General features: G+C 38.7%; 1 protein-coding gene across 2 annotated transcripts in view; it reads right to left on the bottom strand.

Annotated features, from left to right (window-relative positions):
• The window catches only part of LOC135444110 (uncharacterized), a 51,570-nt gene extending 28,538 nt beyond the window's left edge, over positions 1-23,032 (bottom strand). For both annotated transcript variants that reach the window (XM_064705299.1, XM_064705300.1), the window contains exons 1-3: positions 22,949-23,032; positions 19,357-19,520; positions 14,088-14,247 (exon numbers count right to left, since the gene is read on the bottom strand). In XM_064705299.1, the coding sequence (XP_064561369.1) occupies positions 14,088-14,247; positions 19,357-19,520; positions 22,949-23,008 (384 nt within the window). In that variant the 5' untranslated portion in view covers positions 23,009-23,032. The remainder of the gene's footprint in view (positions 1-14,087; positions 14,248-19,356; positions 19,521-22,948) is intronic.
• Positions 23,033-24,214: the final 1,182 nt, after the last annotated feature.

Below are 24,214 nucleotides of genomic sequence, written 5' to 3'. Positions count from 1 at the left end.
ATTTTGTATACTTTACTATTGCTGGACCTCCTTTTCTTTTAGTCACTCTGCAACATCTAACTGCATGCCTTGAGTTTCTTTGCAAGCACCTCCACAGTCCAGGCCTCTACAGCCATGAAGCATTCCATGTACAAGGAGCCATGGTACCTTGGTCCCTGACCCAGCACAGCTAAGGATCTCCATCCTTAGATGAAAAGTAATGAGAAGTGATGAAAAGGGTGTATTTCAACGTGGTAGGAATGTCTGCAATAGGTTTCTGCTCTCCCCATTAAGGCTAAAGCACCTTCTTAGTCACTGGCTGGACATCTGGTCAGTTCAAAGACTTCACAAAAACTTGCAGTGCTTTTCAGATGAGCAGTATGCCTGTGCCACAGCAGGTGGTCAACATCCTTCAGATATTTGATTGTACATCTATTTTCTTTGAAGAATGCATCTCAAATCCTAAAATTGTCCTCCTCTGCACACCCATGCTAAGCTGGCACCACCACAGAGGTCAGGACTCACTTGTTCAGGTACAGAGCCAAAAATGTTATCCTGGCCCCTACTTTTCACAGAGGTGGGGACCAAGGGATGGCAGAAATAGTCAGGCAAACACAAGGAAGCCATGGTACCAAGAAAGAAGACTCTGGGTTAGCCAACCATGTCCTGGGGAGCATCAGGCACAGCATGGCCAGTCAAAGGAGAGGATTGTCCAGCTCTTCTGTCCTCTCCTCCCTGAGGAGGCCTCACCTCAGGTGCTGTGTGCACTTTCAGGCACTGCAATATTAGAAAGATATTAAGCTCTTAAAGAGTATCCAAAGGAGGTTGAGGAAGATGATGAAGAGCCTTGAGGGGAAGCCATATGAGGGACAGCTGAGGTCACTTGGTCTGTTCAGCCTGAAGAATACTGAGGGGAGACGTCATTTTGGTCTACAATTTCCTTATGAGGGGAAGAGGAGGGGCAGACACTGATCTCTTCTCTCTGGTGATCAGTTATAGGACCTGAAGGAATGGCCTGAAGTTGTGTCAGGAGAGATTTAGGCTGGATATTAGAAAAAGGTCCTTCACCCAAAGGATGTTTAGGCTCACCAGGAAAGTGGTCATAGCACCATGCCTGAAAGAATTTAAGAAGGTTTCAGACAGTGCTCTTGGGCACATGGTGTGACTCCTGGGGCTGCTCTGTGCAGGGTCAGAAGCTGGACTCAATGATCCTTGTGGGTCACTTCCAAATCAGCATATTCTTCGATTCTATGATTCTGTGAAGTTCAGAGAGGAAGACAAGAATGGATGGGACTATGACAGAAAGAGCAGAGCTTTCAAGAGGACACTTTAAAAGTCAGACATCCCAGACCTTTTAACATTCCAAAGTTCTTTTTCTCTGTCACTGGAGCAAGCAATTTGGTGTTGTGGACACCACAGACTCAGCTATTCTGAAATGTGAGATGCTGACAGTACCAAGCAATAGAAGATCACCCCATTGGGGAGGGCGTTATGGCTGAACCAGGCTGTGTGCAAATACATTGCTCCAATCCTGGCACTGCTGTTGGAAGGAAGGCGTGACCCACAGAGGTCTGCTGTGTGCTGATGGAGGTTCTGACTCCCTCATCCTGTGCAAAGGCCTGATGAAATATGCAGGGCTTATGTCAGTGTCACACTTACCAGCTGAGCCAAAGGCACGCACAGCTATCTGTAGCCCTGAAGCCCTGCACACATCCAATGGGTACTGCCCAGACTTAAGCATGAGGTGGGATAACTTTTGCCAGTCATTACTATTCCCAAATACTAACAACTACCTGAACCCCACAAACACCACTTGAAAAGACACTAGTTTGTGAACAGCAAATTAACTAACATCCTCCAAGTCGTTATTCAAGCTGCAGTGCACACTGCTTCAAACAATGCCATTTATAAAGCGATAATGAAAGGAACTAGTCTATAAACCTTTCCCTAGCAGCAGGAGGGCTTAAGCTCCCAGGTTCACAAGCCTTCAGTATATTTGAAGCCCATCAGACTTCAGCAAAGAGGAAATAATCATGGTAAAGAGAAGAGTAATCCTAAAAACTTAACAAGGCACTATCATGTATGGTTTTTTTCTCTGCATATATTGACTTTGAAAGAGACAGAAATCAGCTTTCTACCTTTACTACATTATTTCCCACTTGTTAAATGGCAATGCATAGCCCAAGTGCATTTCATAAGGCTAAAATAAGCATCCCTCTTTGTGAACTAGTGAGGTAAGGATCCAGTTGGCAGGCTTGCTCTCTCAGGCAAGACTCATTAATACAAAAGGATGTTTATCTGAGAAAAGTCTAAATTACGAGTTCTAAATGGGTAATCTCAGCTGCAAAAGAAAACAAGGCTGGGGAGGTTTTTATGCTGTGACTGAGCTTAAGCTTCAAGCCTGCAGGCTAGCACTACTCAGAGTGTTTCTGATGGGATAATTTTCTATGCAAAAAGACTGATTCATTGAAGAATTACTCATGTCATGGCCAACGTGCCATTTTCAATGGCCGTTCATCTGACAGGCGCAACAACCCCTTCTGAAATGTTTTAAATGACCAGGTGCAATTCTCCTATTTTTAAATAACCTTTCGTGGTTACTCTAGCCAGACAAATGCCCTGCAAAGCCAGATGAGCTGCTCCCACTGCTGCAGCCTTGGCAAGGTCCAGGAGGAGCACAGCTCCCTAAGGCACTGCCTAGATTTGCCCTTTCCTTTTTCCTCTCTCCTTTTGAGAGAACAGGAATTCAGTCCTAGTGCCTGATGGCAGCACTGGAATGTTATATCAGTATGCTGATTCTAGTGTCACTGGGTAAGTTATGCACTTTAGGTCTATAATCAGGGAACCTGATGTGCAAATAAGTCCATGCACCCAACCAGCAGAGGAGATAAAAACCTCAGAACTGTTGAGGTGATCCTTATGTTAGGAACAGTAAGAGGTATTCAAAGCCAACAGGAGAGAAGGAAGGCCCTAGGATTCATGTGGAAAGTAGATTGTCTGAACAGTGCCCATTTTTATCAAGGTATCCAAGTTTGGCAGCTTCTAACTTTGGCATACTTTGATGAAGATGGAGCCAATCTTCTCCTTTGATCATTTCTAGATATTCCTCTCTAGAACTGTAGTATTTTATTCCAAAAATATGGATTTTTAGAAGGCTGTTCTGTTTTTGACGAAACTAAGTTTTAAAACAATAAATCCATATAACCTGCTGTATATTTACATGTCACCTGAAAGGCATGGTTATTCCTCTCTAGCCACCCAACCTGTCAGATTTTCCATTAATATTAATACACAAACCCTTACAAATGCAACTCCCATTTAACTGTTTAGGCTAATATTTTGAAAGATGAAAAGAACAGCTTTCAAAATACAGGAAAAAATCCAGAGCACGCGACCACATTTCACAGGTCAGTGGCTGGGATAGCAGGAGCTGCTGAAGGAGAGCTGAAGGAACAAACTTGCTCAGGGGCATTTTAGCACTCTTGTGATACGATACCCGTTATTCATCAGCATGCAACAATCCCCTCTCCAGATGAAAAACACTACAGATCATGTTCCTAATAAAACAGTCAATTTGCCTCCTTCTCTTTTTTGTTGTTGGAAGGAATTCCTTACAACCTCACCTCCCTGGGGCATGTCTTCCTCTCCCTCTTTGTCGATCAGGAGAAAACAAGGCTCTGTTCAACAACAAAGTCTCACTGGCCGGCCTCAGAGACGCTCACACCAGGTTTCAGACAGACTCAGGAAATTACTGTTGGTTTAGATACCCTGATTATTTCCTAAGATAGGAAAAATTACGTAGATGGGAAGCATGGTGAGAGCACATTTCTACCTGGACAAACACGTCAGGGTGAAAATCGTGACCCCTTCAGAAAACTTCAGCATATAAGCTTTGGACAGTGCTTTCAGGCTTCAGCAAAGGAAGTCTAATCCATCTCCTATTTCTAAGCTTCCAAGGGTAGCTGATTCAAATCCACACCTGGGGTTTGTAGCCCACTGAGACCAGAAGTTTTAGCATACCTATAGCAGGAAGGACAGGTATCCTCGCTGAGTCCTATGACCTACTTTCATTCTGCCTGCACTTTGTTTTAGCTGTGACAAAGCTCACCTGTAGGCTCAGACACCGTTTACTTTGCCTTGTGAGGTCAGGTTAAGACAGAAAACAGAATGGACCTGCCCCAATCAGTGGGCAGAGAGATTTCACTCTGCCCTGTGCAAGTGTCTTCAGTAGTCTCTGCTGTCAGTGTGTGGAATTTTACATTTAAATATCATTAGTTCCCGGAATATTTAAAGGTCATTACTAGAAAGCAAGCTACTGAGGCTTCAGTTTTGTAACATTGTTTAACTGTTCTCTAGTGCATCTAAAGTAATTCAGTCTTTGTCAGCAGCCTTATGTGTGGCAATTACAAAATGGTAGCAAATTTAATTTCCTTTAAAAGAAGAAAAAAAGGAGACTGATCTGCAAAACCATTCTTGCAGTTATATACACAATTGACACATGAACTTCATGCTTTTGCATATGCAAGCTCACAACCACCTGGTAATTTAGATTCTACCTTGGTTAAGAATTTCGCTTACCCCTAACATGACTTAACAATGGGCATCAACAGTACCCTGACTAAGCTCAGTGGATGTCTGATGCCAGAGCTGTAATAAGATTACTTACATCTTAAATAGAGAATTTAGTAATTAGAGAAGACTGAAATGTTTTAAAACATGCATATCCTTGGTAAAAGGAAATTGTTTAACACCAGGGAGTATAAATCAGAAATTTTTAAGCAAGTACTAGTTTTTAAACAGCTACACACACCCATAATGGACAACAACACAATAACTTTTCCATAATGTGAGTTTCTTCTTAAGCCCCATATGTTAGTGATTACATTGTGTCCTTAAATCATCAGGGTTGATATTTCATATAACATTTTTACTCACTATTGTAATGTTGAATGTTCTCATTACTCAGACCTATGGCTATTTTTATTTTTCAGAATCCTGCTAAGTTACTGTTCCTGGGATGTTGTATATGCCAAATGAGTTACGTGTATTAAATACTCCAAGAGAACAAACGAGTGCAGGGAGTAACCTTGTTTACAGCACTAATGTAACCTTGTTTACAACACTACCCAACAACCACAGGAGAGACCTATTGGCTAATTCTATTTTGTGCAAAAAATGAAGAGTCAGCTGATTTTTGCTACAAAGAGTAGGAATCACTGTTGTTAAATAAGTGACTGTCCTGGGGGTTTTCAGAACTGCTCACATCATTCTTCAACCTACCAAGGGGAGGAGGGAGTCATTGTATGAATTACTCCTGCAATATTTCATGAGCTAGTAAATTTTCTATGGAAATTATCCAGCTTGATGAAAATGTCTGTATTTCAAACCTCACAAGAGTCTGATTTAGAAGAGAAATAGTGCTCGTTTACTGCAGCTTCATTGAAGACAAAGATGGAGAGAACCTGAAGTGTTGAAATGTTAACGTTCCAAGAAAACTAATTATCATATTTTCACTTGCAAACTTCAAGCCTGATGCTAATTAATCTCTGTGGAAAGGCTGTGTATGAATCAAATTATAATGTAAGTCAGATTATACAGGATGAGATGTATAACATACCCTGCCACTGAGGAGAAACAAAATGGATTGCTTGCACAGAAATGACAAAAAACCCAAAGAGCTTGCTCTTCATTAGTGCACCGATCTGTACCAGCCGGCTGATGACAGATTCACCCCAACGGAGTGTTGCAAACCACCTTGGATTTTCAAAAGTTTGCCTGTGGTCACAAATTATCTAGATGCAAGGAGAAAAAACTATTTGACTGAGCAAACCTTGATGTGGCACTTGCAGAGTTCTGTTGTGAAAACATCTTGAGGGCAATCAAGTGCCATTAGCACATGTCAATGAGGCTTCCCATGAATTACTACAAAAATTACAGTTAAGTGTACTCCTCCTCCATCACTGTCCAACATCTCTGACAAAATAGTTTGGATGTCTGTTGAAGTATTAGAGAAATTAACACCTTTCTGCCAGTGTATAATCAGAGGGATGTCAGCAGACTATTAGTTTGGTTCATCTTCATTAATGCCTTTATATAATTAATTTATTGATTTTAGGATTAAATTAATTTGTTGCCATTTACTCTGGAAATAATATATTGTACATATAATGGGGGTAGTAAAGGAGACTTGAATAAATCAGTTCTCATTTAAAAGGGAAACAAAATACAAACTGAAAGGGGAAATAAAATACATATTTTCTAAACACAAGATAAGGTTTACTACCTCTCTAAGTAAATTCCATGGAGTCTGACTAAATAATTTTGTTATCAATTTATATACTTACCATGAATATGCCAACCAAAAAAAAGAAATGCTGTAAGTAGCTCATAGTACTTGCACCCACATAGTTTGCATAGCTTGCTTTTATCTGTTTTAATCTATTAATTTATTGTTATGCAACTTTCAGATTCAGAGAAGCTTTCATAGATGTGGGGGTTTTAATCCCCATTTTCTCTTCATTTTAATTATTTTTTCTCTTTAAGATGGGATACAACATGGAATCAAGCAAGTGCTGTGCAGTGTTACTCTAACAGCTCAATTTCTAATGCTGTTTCCATTAGTTTACTTGTTGATTATATCTGTTCTACCATTGTTATAATTTATTACAAGGCCTCTTTTTGTGTGCACATCTGTTTAAGCAGTTCCACTCGTTAGACTATCCACACAAGCAAAAGAAGGTTTTCCTTTACCTAGACTGCATTACCTTGTTTTCCAAAGCTTGCACTTGCACGCTTTCTGATGAATTACTAATCAACAGTTGTGAGGTTTAATGGCATGCCTGGGTATGGTCAGCATATTTGGCTGTTCCAGATGTTTCCGAGCATCTGCATTTCCCCCCCTTTCTTCTTTTCACCCACCACTCCCTGTGGACTAAATACACTAAAGGAATAGAGAGCAAAGTGTTTCAGAACCATATGGCCATTTTAATCCTACACAGTTCAAGGCCTTGTCTTTTCATACAGAAATCATTTTGGTTTAAATCTAAGAGGCAAGAGAGTGCCACCCTCTTTTCTGACCTTACATTTTGCTCTGTTTTCTGTAATATCCCATTACTGGGCTGAGCCTTCCCTCTGCTCATCTCTGACTTTAAATCTCCATTTAATCTTTAAAAAAATACAGACCCTGCCTTCAATAATTTATCCCAAATGAGAATCTGACCTTACACACACAGATCACAAAGAATTTCAGTGAGACATGGCCCTATTTCCTCCCCTCCCCTGTGTTCACACAGAGAGATGGAAATTCTGGCCCTAATAAAGTCAGTGCAAGTTTTGCTGTTGACTGCAAGGGGTCAAGGTTCTCCTCCTGCAATTTCTGTAGCAGACAGGTGATTACATATCACCTTAAGGTGCTAAGCTGCATTGTTCTGCACTAGCAGGATAGTTTGCTTGTTCTGGCTCTAACAACTGTGCGTTACCCCACATCAACACAGTGATTTTTTCATACTGGCATGTAAGGAATTAAATTCTATATTACTGCAAATTTTTCTAGATAGGCTCTCAATCAGCTTTGCTACTGCTTTTTACTCTCATATGCTACGCTTACAGCATAGAAGTTTTTATTCTCCATACAATTTAAATTGTGGGAGACATTGTAGTGAGAGCTCCAGTTAGCAGATCCAAAAATTTTTGCAGTATGGGTTAAGGTTAGGACGAAGAAATCTAATTGTAAACTTGCAAAATGCTAATGTTCTAAAACATCACTGAAAGTAATTTGGGGAAAGGAAACCACAGATCAAAATTATAAGACCTTATGAGCAGCAGCTTGAGTGATATCAGCCATTTACTATTTCTTAAACATATAATACAGTGTACATGAGATATTTTTATATATAAGGCATAGCTCAAAGTAAAAAAAAAGTTTGGAAATAGAAGAGTGAATGAGTAAAAAAGAAATTTACATTTTATGTACTTCTGCTTTCTCAACATGTCTCCCTCTCTGCATTTGCAGATCAATGGTATCTTAATCAGCAATTTGAGAAGAGATCTTCTATAGAACCATGATTATAGTTATCTTGTATAGCTGTACTTTCCAATCAACTTCTCTTACCTTGCATTTCTCTCAGTTTCTTTCTATTTTCTTTGGCATGATTCTGTCTTCTGCACAAATTCCTGAACCACTTCTGTTTCTTTTCTCCTATTAATACGTTGTGCTTTCTGACTTTTCCTTCAGGCCTCCACAATCTGTGCTAGGGTATTATCCCTTCCAGCACATTTCTTCAATCATGTCTTTATTTTAAGTCAAAATATCCCTGCAACTTTTTACCTGTCTTTTGGAAATTGCTCCTCCTGAAAAGCAACAGCAAAATTTGTGTTTGTGTTCATGGGAAAAATTCACCCTACAACTCTGAAAAGGTCAAATTTAAGATGATCAGATCTGTTAGTCACAAAAACAGGCTGGTGTTCTTCTTCAAAATTTAGCCTCATCTCACCATTTTTTTCATCAAAGAGTCAAGAAATCACACTCAGAGTATTGCTATACCTTCAAACAGAAAATACACCAATTATGATGTCAGAGTATTTTTCAGCCTTTTTTGATCTACACTACAGTCACTTACACAAGGGGTTCTGGAGATCATGAATCTGGGATTTTGAATTAGAGCACAGTTGAGGATTCTACTTTTTCTCTTTCTGGTATCCAACAGCAAGAAAGCATTGTACCTAGTTCCATTTCTCACTACACACTATGTGCCACCCTTTCCCCCGCGTAGAGCTGGCTTTCAGATGACTTCAATTTTTGCCCTTCCCTTCTCTTTATCCATTATCCTATATGTGCAAGCAAGCTCCAAACTCCAGTGTTGAAGTAAGACCAGGACCAAAACAAGAGACAAATTATAGCAACCTCAGGTGTGGTACTGCCTGCCTTCATCAGCCTCCACCTGTGGTCCAGCAGCTTTGCTGCAGCACAGACTGCAAACTCATGAAGTTTCCTCTAAGACAAAATCAAAAGTTAACCCCCCTGTGCTAAATGAGTTAAAAGACTTGCTCTCCAGCAGCCCTTGCAATGCTGCCACGTTCAACATCAGTTTCCTCTCCTGCCAGTGTTGATTCCACTAGCAAGGGCAGAATTTTGCCCTCAACTATTCACAAGTAATTAATGCATTATTGAACAGGAATAAATAGATAGCAATTAAATAACAAGTATTAATGACTTATTTATTAACATATTAATAGTTGGCCTGAGAGTAATAAATGCAAATTAGTGTAAAGTGGTACCAAAAATTGTGTCGATAATAGGCCCTGAAGTAATCTTGTGTGTTCAAGATAATTACAAATATATTTTCCTTTCAAAAATCTACTGCCGGGTAATTTTTTATGGTTTGCTATAATATCATTTTAAAATTAGAAAATTAGCCCTAGTCTCATTAAAATAATTTTGCAGTGCATCAGGCTCTATTTCAAGTGTAAGTTTCACATTATCTTCTTGCCTACAGACCTTGCTTTTTTTTTTCCAGAAAACCTCCTCATGTGCCAGTACTTTGCGCCTGTGCTTGGTATGACGTTTTGTTTTAGCTTACTACTTGCACAACTTTTCTCATACTTTATTAGTATCACTACATAAAAAGACCCACTGCAAGCAGGGGTAGTACTTTGAGAGCTAAGTCCAGCAACAATCTGTAAGGGCCATATTTATTCCTATTTATTACTGCTAATAGTAACTGACCTGATAAATAGTTCGGGGGCTTTAGACATGACCAAACTGATGCACACCTAACAACCAGATCACAACAGATCCTACTTAAAAGACCATCTCTGATCAGCTGTTTTACTAGAAATACTTCCCCCCTCTGTTTTTTGTACTTTTGGGGTTTTTTTATTCTTATTTGATTAGACAAAAGAAAATCCCACCTCATACTTTGGCTCTAAACTATTACTTAACATTGGAAAAGCAATTACTCGGTGAGGACAGAAAGACATTGCCACTTTTATCAGTTCTAGAAAGAAAAGGAAATTCGTGGCTAAAATCCAGGGTCCTGTTCTCATCACTGATCTGGTAACAATAGCAGATTGAAATATTCCAGTCTGCCACCAGTCCTGATTTTACCAATTCTAGAATCTGACACACATTTATCACGTGACTGCCTCTAATAAAAGATCAGCAAATATTCATGTTTGTAACAGGAATGGAGGAATGGGGGCCCAGGCTTCCTCCTGGCACTGGTGCACAGAATGCTGCTTCAGCACATGTTTGTTTCTAGAAATGTTTCTGCCTGCCTCTGTAGGTAGCATTTTTACTTCTTTGCATCTTTCCTCATTAAAGGCATTGTAAATGGCTTTTTCCAGAATAATCAAGGGCCTTTCTGTGAGGTACAGGGCTACGGTGGCTCTGCCTGCACAGTGCCTTCCCAACCACTACGTAAATGTGATTGTGGCCGTGTAATCTGTGTACCTGGAAATATAATTCGTTTTGTTGCTAATGAAGGTCCTACGGCACAAATTTATTAAAGGTATACTTTTCCGTGCGATAATAATTGGGTCGATAATATTAAACTCATAGGCTCATTATTTAATTGCAAGGGCAGATTATGAATACAGCTTCTAAAATGTATTTTAATGAAAAACACTACATCCTGACCTAATCATATCAACCTTATGCTATCTAATTAAGGATGCAAAAAATCATTAGAGTTGCAAAATATTAGTTCCAGCTCCATCAGGCTGTTAGCTGCCCCTTCATGAATATATATATTTTTTTACTCTATGATAAATAGTTAATGAGGTAAAAATGACAAAATTTGCATGTAGGCAAATTAGTTTAATAGACTGATGTCTTCCTGGTCTACAGAAAGTGACCTTTCTCCTATCAAAAGAAAGACTGAAAATACTTTGAAATGATGTCAGGGATGTGGATATCATTCCACAAATGACAAATCACTCCTCTGAACAATATAAAAATTATAAAATGCAATAACCTTAAATTCTCATCATATTGTAAATGTGTCCTCTGCTGCTGCATTTATCAATTTAATAAAAGGAAATTAAGCATATTATAAAATACCCATTTATGGGGCAATTTTTAATCCAGCGAATAAAAATGAGAAGCACATGGTTAATAGCAAGAAAATATTGCAAAAATGTGGACCTATTTTTTCCAGAAGGTTTGACTGACTATTTACTTGAATGACCTCCATTTAAAATATATTTTTTATATGGAGTGATGTAAGATATGGCAGTCTCATGCTTCCCTTTATAAAAATTGTTCACAGTTAATTTCGTATTTTATTTAAAAATTAACACATTAATAATGCACGCAATAAGACCTAGTGATGTGTCTTCCATACTGATTACTTTGTACAATTAGACATACAAAAAGAAAGGGACAAGATAAATACCTTATGCAAATCTATGGCAGAAAAAAGGGTCTTTCAGTATCTGCAATACCTAGGAGCATAAAAAGACCTGCAAATACAGCTCCCACTCTTGCTCCATGTGGAGAACATATTTGTGGAATGGAGCTAGTTTTTATTGCAAAACTAGATTTGTAAAGAGCTAACAACACTTCCTTTGATGGTTCCCTTTATCATCAAAATAATACCAAATTAAAAAAAAAAAAAAAAAAAAAAGGAAGAGATGGGGAAGATTTTGATTTTTGAAGACTGGTTCTTTTTTTCACAGTATTTGTGTTTTGTATGATAATTCAGGACTTTTGAACACTAGTCTCCACTCACAAATTTTCCTCATTGTGAGGCAGATCCTGTGACCACTGAAGTAAATGGTGGAGATCATCTCTAGATGTGCCAGTGATGCAAATTCCTGTGCTCTTTCCACATTGTTAATATCTTCTTACATCACATAGTCTGCATCAGCATGTCCCCCAGAGAACGGGAATGTTTAACACTGTCACAGCCTGGCATTTTGTTAGGGATGATGTAAAGGAAAAGGCATGAAATTCATGCAGATGTAGACAGAATAGCAACCAGAAACTTAGGGGTTTAGCAGAGACAAAATTGTGCCTCACTTTCCCTTGTTGAATGAAATGTGTGCTGCTCCTGTGAGGCATTGGGATTCTTCCCTCTACTCTGGCTGGACCATCTGAGGTGCTGGATCCAGCTGAGGCTGGGTCCATTTTAAAGGATCTCAGACTAAGATTTCACATTTCATTGTGACCTTTCAGACATGCTAGGCTGCATACTGGGAGTAAAACTAGGCACTTACACGTTTCTATAGCTATGGGTCATGCCTTTCAGTGGCCTGTCCCTTGAATTATGTCTTACTGTAGCAGTGGACAACCCATTCAGGTTTCCTCCATTCAGGTACAGACTATCTGTATACAGAGAAGTAATTTCTTTTTCCATTCATTTCTGTTCGTCTTTACCCCCACAATTCCTCCTTTACTCCTACCCTTCTTTTTTTTTTTGTTTTTTTTTGTTTTTTTTTTTGTTGTTTTTTTTTTTTTTTTTTTTTTTTTTTTTTTTGTTCACCTTATCCAGCCCTTTCTGTTTTGCTGCAAGAAATTATATGCTGGAAATATCATTAAGAATTTATTAAGTACTTAGAAATGCAGTTTGCAGTTTCCTCATCTGCCACTTTTTCCAAATGCCATTGGTGGTCCTGGCATGCAAAATTAGGTCCAATACAGGTGTTCTTTGTTTTTTACTTAATTTGTAACAAAGATAATAGAAACCAATTGTCAATGGTAATACTTTGAGTTATTGCAGAAAGTTTTAAAGTAAAAAAAAAAGTTATTTTACTTACTGGGAAAGACAAAACAAGTTTTATATCTACAAAAAGAGAGAATGTCTGAGGCAAGTGGTTGTGGAAGCACATTCACTCTTTCAAACCTTTTCCCTCCCCTCTGCTGAAATGCCATGTGCTGCTCTGCACTTTCCCACAAAAATTAACCTTACTGAGTATCTGCTTTTTCATTCAGTTTTTCCTTTCAGGGTCCAAACTGTCATCACAGGAAAAAAAAAAAGGAAAATAATTACAGCTGTGGCAGATGTTTATAACAGTGACAACTGAGGCTATATATTTATATAAACTGCTGATCTTTCAGAGGTAGTTATAGAGATTTGAAAAACCTGCAGACCCTAATCTTAAGTCCCTTGTTCCAGAGGGTTAGAAAAGAAAAACAAAACAACTCATACAGGCTTAAGAGGACTAATTTCCTTCCTATCGGGGAATCTGTTCTTTTTTACATTGAAGCAGGAGAGTTACCAAACAAAGCATTGTACACAGAGGCATTCACAGATATATAGATCAAAGAGATGAGCACTTTACCAATTGTCCAAGAGCTAGTTTTTAAATTAGTCCTGTGGGAATTAATAACACTGAAGCAAGGCTAGAAAGCAAGGAAGGAAGGAGGACAATGTCCCTCAGAGACTACTGACCATGTTACTTCTATTTCCAATTCTCTGAAAGCAATTATGACCAGAAGCCTCATCCGTGGATGACATCCCCCAAAAAGGACACTTTGCAAACAGAGAATGTATCTCCTATACATCACAGGTTAAGGTCTCTAAATGGGACTAGAAGCTATGGGCTTAATGGAGAAGAAAAAGGAATTATTTTGATAACCAAAGCAGAGTACCTTTCCCTGCTGATTTCCAGCTTAGCCCACTCTTCTGGGAAATCTTGGAGGAAAAGGGCCAGGGAGAAGAGTGTGGCTCTCATATCTGACAGACCAAACTCACACCCCCTTCTCAGGCCAGCCTCACCCGCGCCCTCTTAAGGAATGAATTCTACTTTTTCATGGAAATACTCAGTTTGCTGAGCTGCCTGAGAAATTATCTGGGATGATACTGATATTTAAATCAGTAGGAAGTCTCTAAGAGCCAGTCAAGGACCATCAGATAGCACAGATAATTTTTGACATCATGATGCCTCTAAGTCTCTGGTTACTAAGCAGATTGTGACCCCTCAGGATGTTCAGGCAATGCACATGAAATGTCACAAAATTCTCTTGAACATGTTGCTTCTTAGCTTCTCTATTCAATGAAGCACCCTAAGAATAATTTTCTAATATGTAGATTCTTTTGAATAACACTAAGACATGCAAAGAATTAATTTGGACCACAGACTCTTTTTGGAGACTGTTCACCACTCACCATCCGTCTTTCACCATTGATTCCTCTCCACTGCTCAGCCCTCTTTATAATGTAGCTCAGCTCCTGGATGGAAATCTCCAAGTCCAGTGGAACAAAGAATGTGCCTTCCTCAGCATGGATGCGTCGAAATACATCCAACAGCCAACCTTCACTATGTAGCCTAAAGATAGAAATTACATTTTTGGTTCATCTTTAAAAAGACTCTTAATGGGAAAAAAAAAGGTCATTCTTTTGTAGACTTATGTTTTGGTTTTCCCTTCATGACTATGGTCTCTGCCCATGGATAAGAAGTTCTCCAACATACAGCCCTCTGGAGAATTTACAGTACCTGAATCAAAGCACATAAATGGAAGCAGCAATTTAATTTAATTATTTAAACATATTGACTTCCCAGCAAGATCCTGATGTGCCTTCTCTTTAGAAATGTCTAATGTCTGTCCTCAGCACTGGGCTGGGTAACTAGTTCCAGTAGCATGGTTAGACATGAATGGAAGTCCTGCTGTGCCAGGGTTCAATAATGGGCAAACCACATCATATAGAAGGGAACTCTTTTTTTCAACCCCAAGCCTAAAGCCTATACAATCTAAACTTCTCTTGATGTTAGAAAAGTTCATTTCATTTGTTGGCTTTGTTTTTCTATGACATTTCAGTTCTGTGGTAAGGAATTGACTAAGCACTACACAGTAAAATTTTCTACCACAAGAAAGGCTTGCTGTGTGGCATTTCTTGATGTAGGTGAAACCAAGAAATATTGTGGGGCTTTTGGAAAAGCCTGGTGTCACATTTTTTGCCTAAATTGAACTTTAAAACATCAAAACACTGCTGCTGGGTCCAAATGGATCCTCTTCAATTAATCTCTTTCTCATTCTACTTTTATGCCAAACACAGGGATTCAGAAAATAGAAATCAAAATGTCTGGAATCTGAGTTTTGGATATTGAACAGAGGTCTTTTCTTTTGCACCATTTTCCAAGATAGTACTTTACTCCAATTCATCTGTTTCTTGGCGCCAATTTCAATATTTTTGTCCATCCCATAGACTGGTTGGGTAATCATGAGAAGTGCATGGATTGCTGTGGCATTGCAACAACAAAATGCCTGGATTTCTGTGGAGCTGTTTAGATCCTTCATTTCTTGGCAGGTGGGAGATGAAGCACAGGCATAAGGCCTTAGACCCTCTGAATTGTCACCCTTCTCACACTGAGCAGCACCAGTGACAGTTCTTGTGGCTGGTCCTTATCCTTGGGCCTTGTGTTGGCCTGTATGTGGTGAACAACAGATGTGTGTGCCTGGTGAACAACAGATGTGTGTGCCTGGCAGAGGCAGAAGGTTGCTCAGCTAAACCAGAATGAAATTCACATTTACATCAGCTCTACATCACACCTTACAGTGCTCACAGAAAGTGCAGAGTAGCACACTCAACAAGTTAGTTTTGCCCACAGCTGAGATTTAGCATGGAACACAAATAAGGAGATGCACCAACAGACGATTTTTTAATCTGATCATGGGAGGAGCTTTAGCTCTCTCTTCAAAGCGGAATGTGTACCTCTGGGTCAAGGACCATATCCAAGAGTTTCTGTGATGAAGTAGCTATTCTGATTCCAAAATCTGGCAGCCTGACTCAACATCAGATTAAGAATTTATATCTCAGACTTTGCTGCAAAGGTTCTCTCTGTACTTTTTTCCCCACCCTTCTTTTTTGAAACATTCTTTTTTGAAGCTGCAGCCCTAAATTTGCTGTAGTTTCCAAGATGCCATTTTGGGATTCTCTTATCAAAAGGGGAGAGTAGATGGAAGATCATCTAATCAAGATGTAGTAGTCTGGGAATATAAACAAACTGGCTATCAAGAAATAATATAAAATGCTCTAAATGTGTGAAATACAAATCAGTGCTAAAGCAGAGTATGATACTAAAGTAGTAACACACTACAGAAGAGATTATTTTTTATAAAAAACTAATACCCTTTATGTAATAATTTACCAAACTCCACAATATTTTTAAATTAAAAGTTTTTCTCTTAATCTCTGGATCAACATCAGATATTCTTTCAATGCAATAGATGTATTTTTGGAAGAACTGACTCATAATTTAGAATTATCTTGTGCTTGGTTGAAAAACTAGCAATTAAGCTGGTGGACTTTCTGACCTTCTGCTTATGTTGAAGCAATATTACTCCATGGTGTTTGTCTTTGACATTCCAGGTCAGCAGTTTAAATTGTTTGCCACTTGTCTTGCTAAACAAGAGAAAGACCTTGCCATTTATTTAAGCTCACTTAATGCAACATTCTTATTTCAAATTAACTAAAATTTAATGCAGTTAAATTACTGTCTATTTGCTGCCATAAACATTTTCTATATGAAGATTTTAAGCACATGGTTATAAACAATATAATTAACTTTGAATTAATTAAGAATCATGAAGCCTCTCTTTCAGCTTTGTTCCTTTTGTCCAAAAGTACTCAGCCTGCTCCTGTTACCTGCTTTAATTTCTTTTCTTTGGCATGAAAACTAATAAAACACTTCTTTATACCTTAACATACCTTGTTATAAGCATGAGAGTAGTTATTTTTATTGCTAATACAATAGAAAGAACAAAACACAGATTATGTTTTCTAGACATATGAGAACCAGCATAATAGTCTACAGGTTCATTTATTTAGCTATCAGAAAAAACAGAAAACATTGAAAATATTTCCTACCAAGAGTCTGATTAAAAAATGGGCTTTTCAAAGAATTACACAAACCAAAAATGAAAGGGTAGTTTTAGTGGTTTAAAACAATTTCTTACATCTTAGCTTGAGCCTTTCTCATCCGTTTTTGGAAAACCACCATTGAAAATACAAAACCAGTTTTGCTATTAACACTGAAACATGTAGATTTCTGAAGCTTTTCCCTGAAAAATGTTTCAATACCAGGAAATTCAGATGCTTTTCACAGACACTTTTTGTTGAGACGGGTCTGCATTTTCTCACAGTGCACAAAACATTTCACCAACAAACTCCTGTCTGTTTCTAATATCTGGTAAAATTAAAAGGAAGAAATTGCAACTAATGCCTCTTCATGGTTCAAAAAAGTAATTAGAATATCTCTCCATGCTATTTGTACTACAGGTTCCCAAAACAAGCATGGGGAATCAGATTTATTGAGGTATTTTGGTTTATAAAGACACAAGTAGATGCTACTTAACCCCTGCCTGTTATTTCATTAGCTTCCTGGCTGTTCACCAGTGCTGCCATGAAGTTTTCTAGCTGTGGCACACAAAGACACTTCCATTGCTTGCTTTGGTGGCATTGTGGGTTTAGTGTTTTTATCCCTTCTTTTACACACTTCAAAACCCTTCAGTTCAATGGCAAACTGCTGAGTAATCCAATAAACAGCACCACCTCCTCCACCAAACAGCCAAAGTCTCCCCTGTGTATTGGAGGCTTCAGGCACAGAAGGTATCCCTCAATATTTATACTGGCTTATCTTCCAAGAGAAAAATGTGGTGGATGCTTATTTAAAAATATATGTTTTCTGTGCTGAGCAACATTCCACTTGAATGTATTTGAGACATGGCATCTGAGAAATATTCACGCAAAGGGATGCTACTGCCCTGGCAGTATAGTTTTACCTATTCTCTTTTGAAAACAAATGCTGTTATGTCCACATTCAGGAAATAGTGTTATGAAATGCAGAGGTGTTGTCCTTAACAGTATTTTTAAAGATTTTAATTCTATCTTTATTAGGCTGACAGTGTGTTCCTCAAGAGTCCTACCTAGGTCCAAGTTTCCCATGGTGATGGCTGCAGATGTTCAAGGAGACACTTGATACAATTGCTGAAGCTCATTATATAACTTTACTCAGCACCGACTCCAGTATTCAAAATGTTTCCTTTTGTTATCAAGCAAAGAACTTCAAAGACCTTACGCACTGTAACAGATTTTGTTATCTTCTCTTTGCTTTTGTACTTTGTTATGAATCATTTTTAAAATGTGTTGCGCTAAGACAACTTTTTCCCCCTAGTAACATTATTCCCCCACCCCTTTATTGGAAAACATTACAGGAAAATTGATCCAGAAGGAAAGATACCTTTGATGATCTTGCACCTGTTCCCCAGACAATGAAGATGTTGGTAATATTCTCATAAAAACCTGCCTTACAAATGTTTTAATTTAAATTAATTTTCCTGAGTAATAAACGACAGCAGCTAAAACTTACGAAGCTATTCAAAACTATTAAGTCAATGATTAAGAAGGCATTAACGTCTCAAAAACTAATTAACTAGACTGCCAGTACATTGGAGTTGTGTACAGCTCCCAGGAATGTAGGAGCTCGGAAATACTTTGCAGAAATTTAGATTGCCATTTATCTTTTTCTGCCTGCTGCAACAGAATTTGTGGAAGGGCGACTGAGGCATGATACAGTAAGGTGGAGGGTGCATGTGAGATTTTCTGTTCTTACACCTGCCTGCATCTTGCCTTTGCTAATGGCTTTTTATTGGTGCTTGCCAATGTTCATCACTGGGTGAATTGAAGGCCAGCACAAAATCTCTGCTGCATTATAAACAACCCACTTATAAAAAATATACACTTTTTCATTCAATATATTTGACAGTCTACTTAAATAATTTTCAGTGTCCCACACCTGTCCCTATTGACTGCACAGCTAATGGTTCTACTAGAAAGCTGGCAAGAAAGATAGTTGGCCAAATGTCATGAGGAACTGAGCTTAGAAAATGAGCTTATGTCACGGAAACATTATTTGGATTAAATCTTGTCATGATGACTCAGTCACAAGTCAAAAATCCTGTATCATCAAAAGTCAGTAAGGCTCTGGAAGCCACTGCAGATTCAGAGATTTTGCACTTCATATCATATGTAGCTTCCTGAAATTGTTCCTATTTCTCACAAACCCCCTTTTTGTAAGGTAAAGACATCTTCCAAAGTACCTAAACGAAAGGTACAAACACTTTACAGCTTAAGCCCTTTCATAGACACAATTGCCTGAAGCCAAAGAAGCAGAGGCTTCTAGAATCTATGAAAAATCATTATATCAATTGTGTTCCTGTTGAGGAAATAAGTGACTTCGTCTGTGACTTGCTGTGCCCATCAATCCCAGTGCATTAAAAGTAAAGCAGGAGCAAACCCCTCCTTAATTATCTGCAGTTCTCGTCTCTTCTGGGTGTGTGACACTGATACATCTTTTCTGACGTCACCTTATTTTATCTAAGTGGAGAAGAGGCATGAACCTAAGTTCCAAAGGGAATAATGAGATTAAGAGACATACCTTAAAAAATACAGGTACAACAATGTGGATGAGATCATGAACAGGATGATATAAAGCATCACTGTGATTAAGGCACCAGGAACTCCTGACTCCCCAGCTCTTAGAAACACCCAGGAGAGTTTTGCAGCATCAGCAATGGGTTTCTCTACGCTGTTCCCAAATCGCTGTCAGGGAGAAAAAATCAACATAAGAAAATGTCACACCTGATTAGACTATAGAGACAAAATAACATGAATATCTGTACAATAAGGATTTAAATGTAATTTGTGGGGTACAGCGTCTGAAGCTTACGAGTCTGCTAGATAGAATTTGAAATTAAACACTGGATGCAAAATAAACTATTTTCTAGCTTATTTTAGTCCAATTAAAATCTACCATATAGAGGTGGCTTATTGAGAAAAACTCATGTCACAGTGAAAATGCTTGAAGTGAAATCTCTCAGTGTATTTCAGGACAAGTGGCAGGGCAGAAGGCTGAAATTTTCCTTTATGCAATGACCAAGGAGGCATAATATTGAATTCATTATTTTCCAAAAATCTATTATTTTCCTTTTTTTATCTTTTTTCCCTCATATCTAGTACTTAAGAACTAGCTACTGTATTGACATATTATTGCCCTCTGCTGGATCAATTTAGAAGAATTCAACTACATATCATGGGTCTTCTACTGCTCAGAACTAAAATAAATTCCTCTCTCCAGTTTTGCCTTTTTTAAGTCACACGGCGACAGCCATACCCATATTAGATCATGTTGACACATTTTGCAAGGATGTGAAACTGCACCACCACTGCACCACTGATGCAGTGCCCATCATTCAGAGAGGATCTGGGACCTTTAGGCTTCAAGAAATCTGCACCTTTCTAAGCAACTGGGCTAGATTAACCCTTAGGAAGTGTCACAACTTTCTGCACAGTTCTGGCTGCCTTGGCAGTGATGTGCATAGTAAAGGAATGGATATAAAAAAGGAAGGACAACTTCAAGTCCAGCTATAGAAGAACTGTGACTCTTGAGCATATTTTGTTCTCTCTTCACCCTTTGCAGAGCTACTAGGTTTCTGTCATGAAAATTGAAGTTCCCAGGAGACCGGTAATGACATATAAAGACAAGTCACATATTTATTTCAAAAAATAATTAAATACTCTTCTATCTCCCTGTGCATCTTCTCTTCTTGGAAAAAAAAATGTAAAAAAACCACAGTTGGCTGCTGCCACTGCTTTCTTACTGAAGCTACTGTCTACCAAGGAAAGTTCTCTGCACAGCAGTCACGTCCTGACATTCCTCCAGAGAGGCAAAAGTCTAAATGGCAAATAAGAATAAATTTCTCTCTTATCTAAGCAATTCTCTCTGGCAAAGCAAAAGTGGTGTGGGAGAACTTTACTTCTCTATACTTTTCTTCTAACAAAGTTACTCTGTCAATCTGTATACATTCTGCGGTCCTCAAAGACATGATCCAAGAAAGGTGTCTTCATTTTAAATAGCTTAAAAAACATTTGTCAACATCTCTCTCAGGTACTCATCACGCCACCACATGTGGTGATCATGTGAGCCTTCTGCAGTGACTCCTGTTTTTCACAATGACACGCATCCATGTGACCAAGGAAGTGTTATTGTTTTCTGCGTTTTGGATGCCAGGCAGACAAAATGAGTGAGGTTCCAGGAAAGCTCTGACAGAACGGGAACTTGAACTGCATGGGAATGTTTCTTATCCCTGAAACATCCTTCTACAAGCTGACAGTAAATGAAATTTGAAATAACACATTTGACACAGCATTTTGGATGATGACTTGAACACCCCCAAATATGCAACTGCTCTCTAGCCTTTCCCTAACAATAGAAAACGTTAGTTAGTAAACACAGAAACCTTTGTCTCCAGGGCTATCTGTCATCTTTCATAAGTATTAAGGCCATTTTGAATACTAAAATACATTCTAGCACTAAAATAACTCATATTACCACAATACAGTATTTTAAAAAGGCTTGATCTAAAATAGATTGGCAAGAAAATCTGAAATAGCAGCTGAAAGAATGCCAAGAGAAAAAATATTACAAATGCAATAATGAAAACACATGTAAGAGATATAGTTTCATTTTGGAAAGGATACATACAGTATATTGTGTAATATTTGAACAAATGAGTTTCTACCAAAGATAATCTTGGTGGGTAAGACTGCCAAATTTTCAATATGAAGTACAGAGAAGTGTGTGCATTTTTAACACTTTAATGAAAAACTAAGTTATTTTACTTGTATCTCACGTTTCCCCTGACCAAGTGCTATTTGAAATTGATAAGTAATCCAGCCTGTGTAGAACTGAGCATAATTCCACTGAAGTCAATGGCAACGATTTTTTCAATGCAAGTGTGGGAAAGATAAGGCAGACCTTGTCCTCTCTTCTAGTTTTTATTAATACACCAGCATTAGAGGGGATAAAAAATCCATTTAAAAATTTCAACACTCCTAGCCTGGTTGCTGAGGAAATGAATCTTTTTTCTTTTAGGAAAAAAAAATCTTAATTTGAATAATTACAATTAAAATTCAATACTGTGCAAATTTTACATTGTGGAATTTAAAAATAAATAAATAAATGCAGGCTGCCCAAGTGAAAACTACAGAATGTTGCCACATACTTAAAGTATTGCAATTACCTCTCAAGTGAGTACAAATTAAATTTCTTGAAGAGCTGAATTTTAATTTTCAAAACAACTGCAATGGAAAATATTGTGTAAAGAGTGAAAAATCACCTGCAGAGCACAGGTTAGATGACGAAGAACTAAGAGACCTGAGAAAACCTGATCCACAAAACACCTGTAGATCAGTGCTTCATCGGGAGTGACTATCAGAAACGTAGATGACTTTGAAAGACCAGCAAGAGCAGAAGAAGAGCAATACCACAACCCAGAAAAGCTCTCAGCATCCTGCAACCATTGAAAGGAGCCTGTGTCACATACACAGTGAGGCCCAAATTTGAAATTTGTGGTCTGGGATACTGGGCTTTATCTTTGATGTGATAAAAGTCTGCAGCCACCCAAGAACAGCTGGGCTACACAGCCCATACACAGGCACAGATAGAGTTGGGATCTTTGCTCTCCTGTTTTTATATATGATGAAACTCTCTCCTGAAAGATGTCAGTCTTTCAATCTCACAAGTCTTTGTAGGTGCGCCAGTAAATTATATTAACTACCTTGCATGTCAGAGAAGTGCATGATAACCTCCATGTTTTTCATTTTGTCTGTTTCAATGTTTAGAAAAATCTGAAGCGTTAATAATCAGGATTGCTCATTAAACCATGCCCATTAACATCCAAAATTGCAGTAATTCTTTTCAAAGCAGATGCAATCACTCCAGCAGTGGATTTACTTTCTTATCTCCAAATATGGCTTGTACAGTGCTCTTAATTTTATGCAGAAACACAGTGACTCCATTAGATGGGAATTTTGTTAATAAAAAGGTAATGTATAACATTATTATTTAATTTCTTTTTAACTTTCATATTTCATTGCCAGGGGTGGATTTTCATATCTTTCAGTGATTCACTGAATAAAACAAACTTCTACGTCAAGTTCTCATGTCCAAGTTATTTTAAGTGACTCACCCCCAGGAATGAATCCACTACAAACACTGCCAAGGGGTCCAGCACTGTCCATAGTCCCATAGCTATGATAAACTTTGACAAGAAGGGAGGGAATGAGTCAAACAGCTGCTGACAGCCCCATCTGATCAGGACCATGAGAAGCAGCCCTGCGTTCAAGGTTAGGGGTCCCACCACAACCATGGCCAACTCTTCACTGGTGTGCAGCAAGGAGTTCTGGTAGCACAGTTCCACAGTGTGAGGGAAGAGCTGGAATCTGTAAACAAGCAAAAGGAGAGTGTTTGTCCATGCTCCTGAGCAAGCCATTGAAAGGAGGTAGGATCAGGCGTGTTGCATTGTAAAGTTGCATTCTTATCTGGGTCACAATACTCTGACCAAAAACTCTGAAGCTAGACAGAAAAAAAACAACTTTGTCCTCCTCCTCCTGTCTCTGCATCCTTGGATCCCCTCTGACTCTGTTTTCATCCAGGCTTTAGGGATTGTTCAGGAAAGGCTACAGGAAGGTGTTACCTCCCTGACCCATCAATGTGAGCACAGGCCCCAGGAGTTCACCCATGTCTGCACAGCAGCACCTTTGAGCACTGCACACAGCAGAAAATGTGCCGTAGAAGACATAGCTAAAAGTTAGCATGCCTAAAGTGATTGGATATGTCCCTCTCAGCACCAGGAGATGGTGGGATTTGCAAAGCTCATACCATGAGAAAGTTTGCTGGCACTGTAAGAGACAGGAACAGCACGGCATTGTGAGCTACACACAGATGATGAAATTTGAGGCAAAAATTTCAGTCCTTTTGAAATGGCTTAAATTCTGCTCCTAACTAAAGGTGAAGTGGTTTGATTCTCACTCTGCTCCCTACTTGTGAGTACCACCACTACCTTTGGTAGGACTAGGGAGTGCTCAGCTCAGTCTCATTGTTCAGGCACACAGTTACGGACTGGGATGCTGATCCAGGGCATTTTGGCTTGAGACCATTATCCTTTATCTAGCTGACTGCCTGGGACAGCTGTGACTAGTGGCTTTGAACATGACCACCACTCTCTCATGCATTGCTTCCTTCTGTTGAGCTCCCTTTGTTTTCACAGACTCTTGACGCTTGGCCTCCCAGAAGTTTTAGTGCCAGCTGGCTAAGTTGACAGGGGCTGTGCAAGGCCAGAAGTGAGAGATGGCTGGCTTTGCATTAAGATCTAGAAGACCACCTTAACAATACCCAGCACTGTCCAGAGTCTGCTCAGACACCTTGTTCAAATTTCATCCAATAATCAATACCA

The sequence above is a fragment of the Zonotrichia leucophrys genome, chromosome 2 (assembly GCF_028769735.1).
Source record: "Zonotrichia leucophrys gambelii isolate GWCS_2022_RI chromosome 2, RI_Zleu_2.0, whole genome shotgun sequence".
In the NCBI taxonomy this organism is placed as follows: domain Eukaryota; kingdom Metazoa; phylum Chordata; class Aves; order Passeriformes; family Passerellidae; genus Zonotrichia; species Zonotrichia leucophrys.
This window is presented reverse-complemented; position numbering and strand designations above follow the sequence as displayed.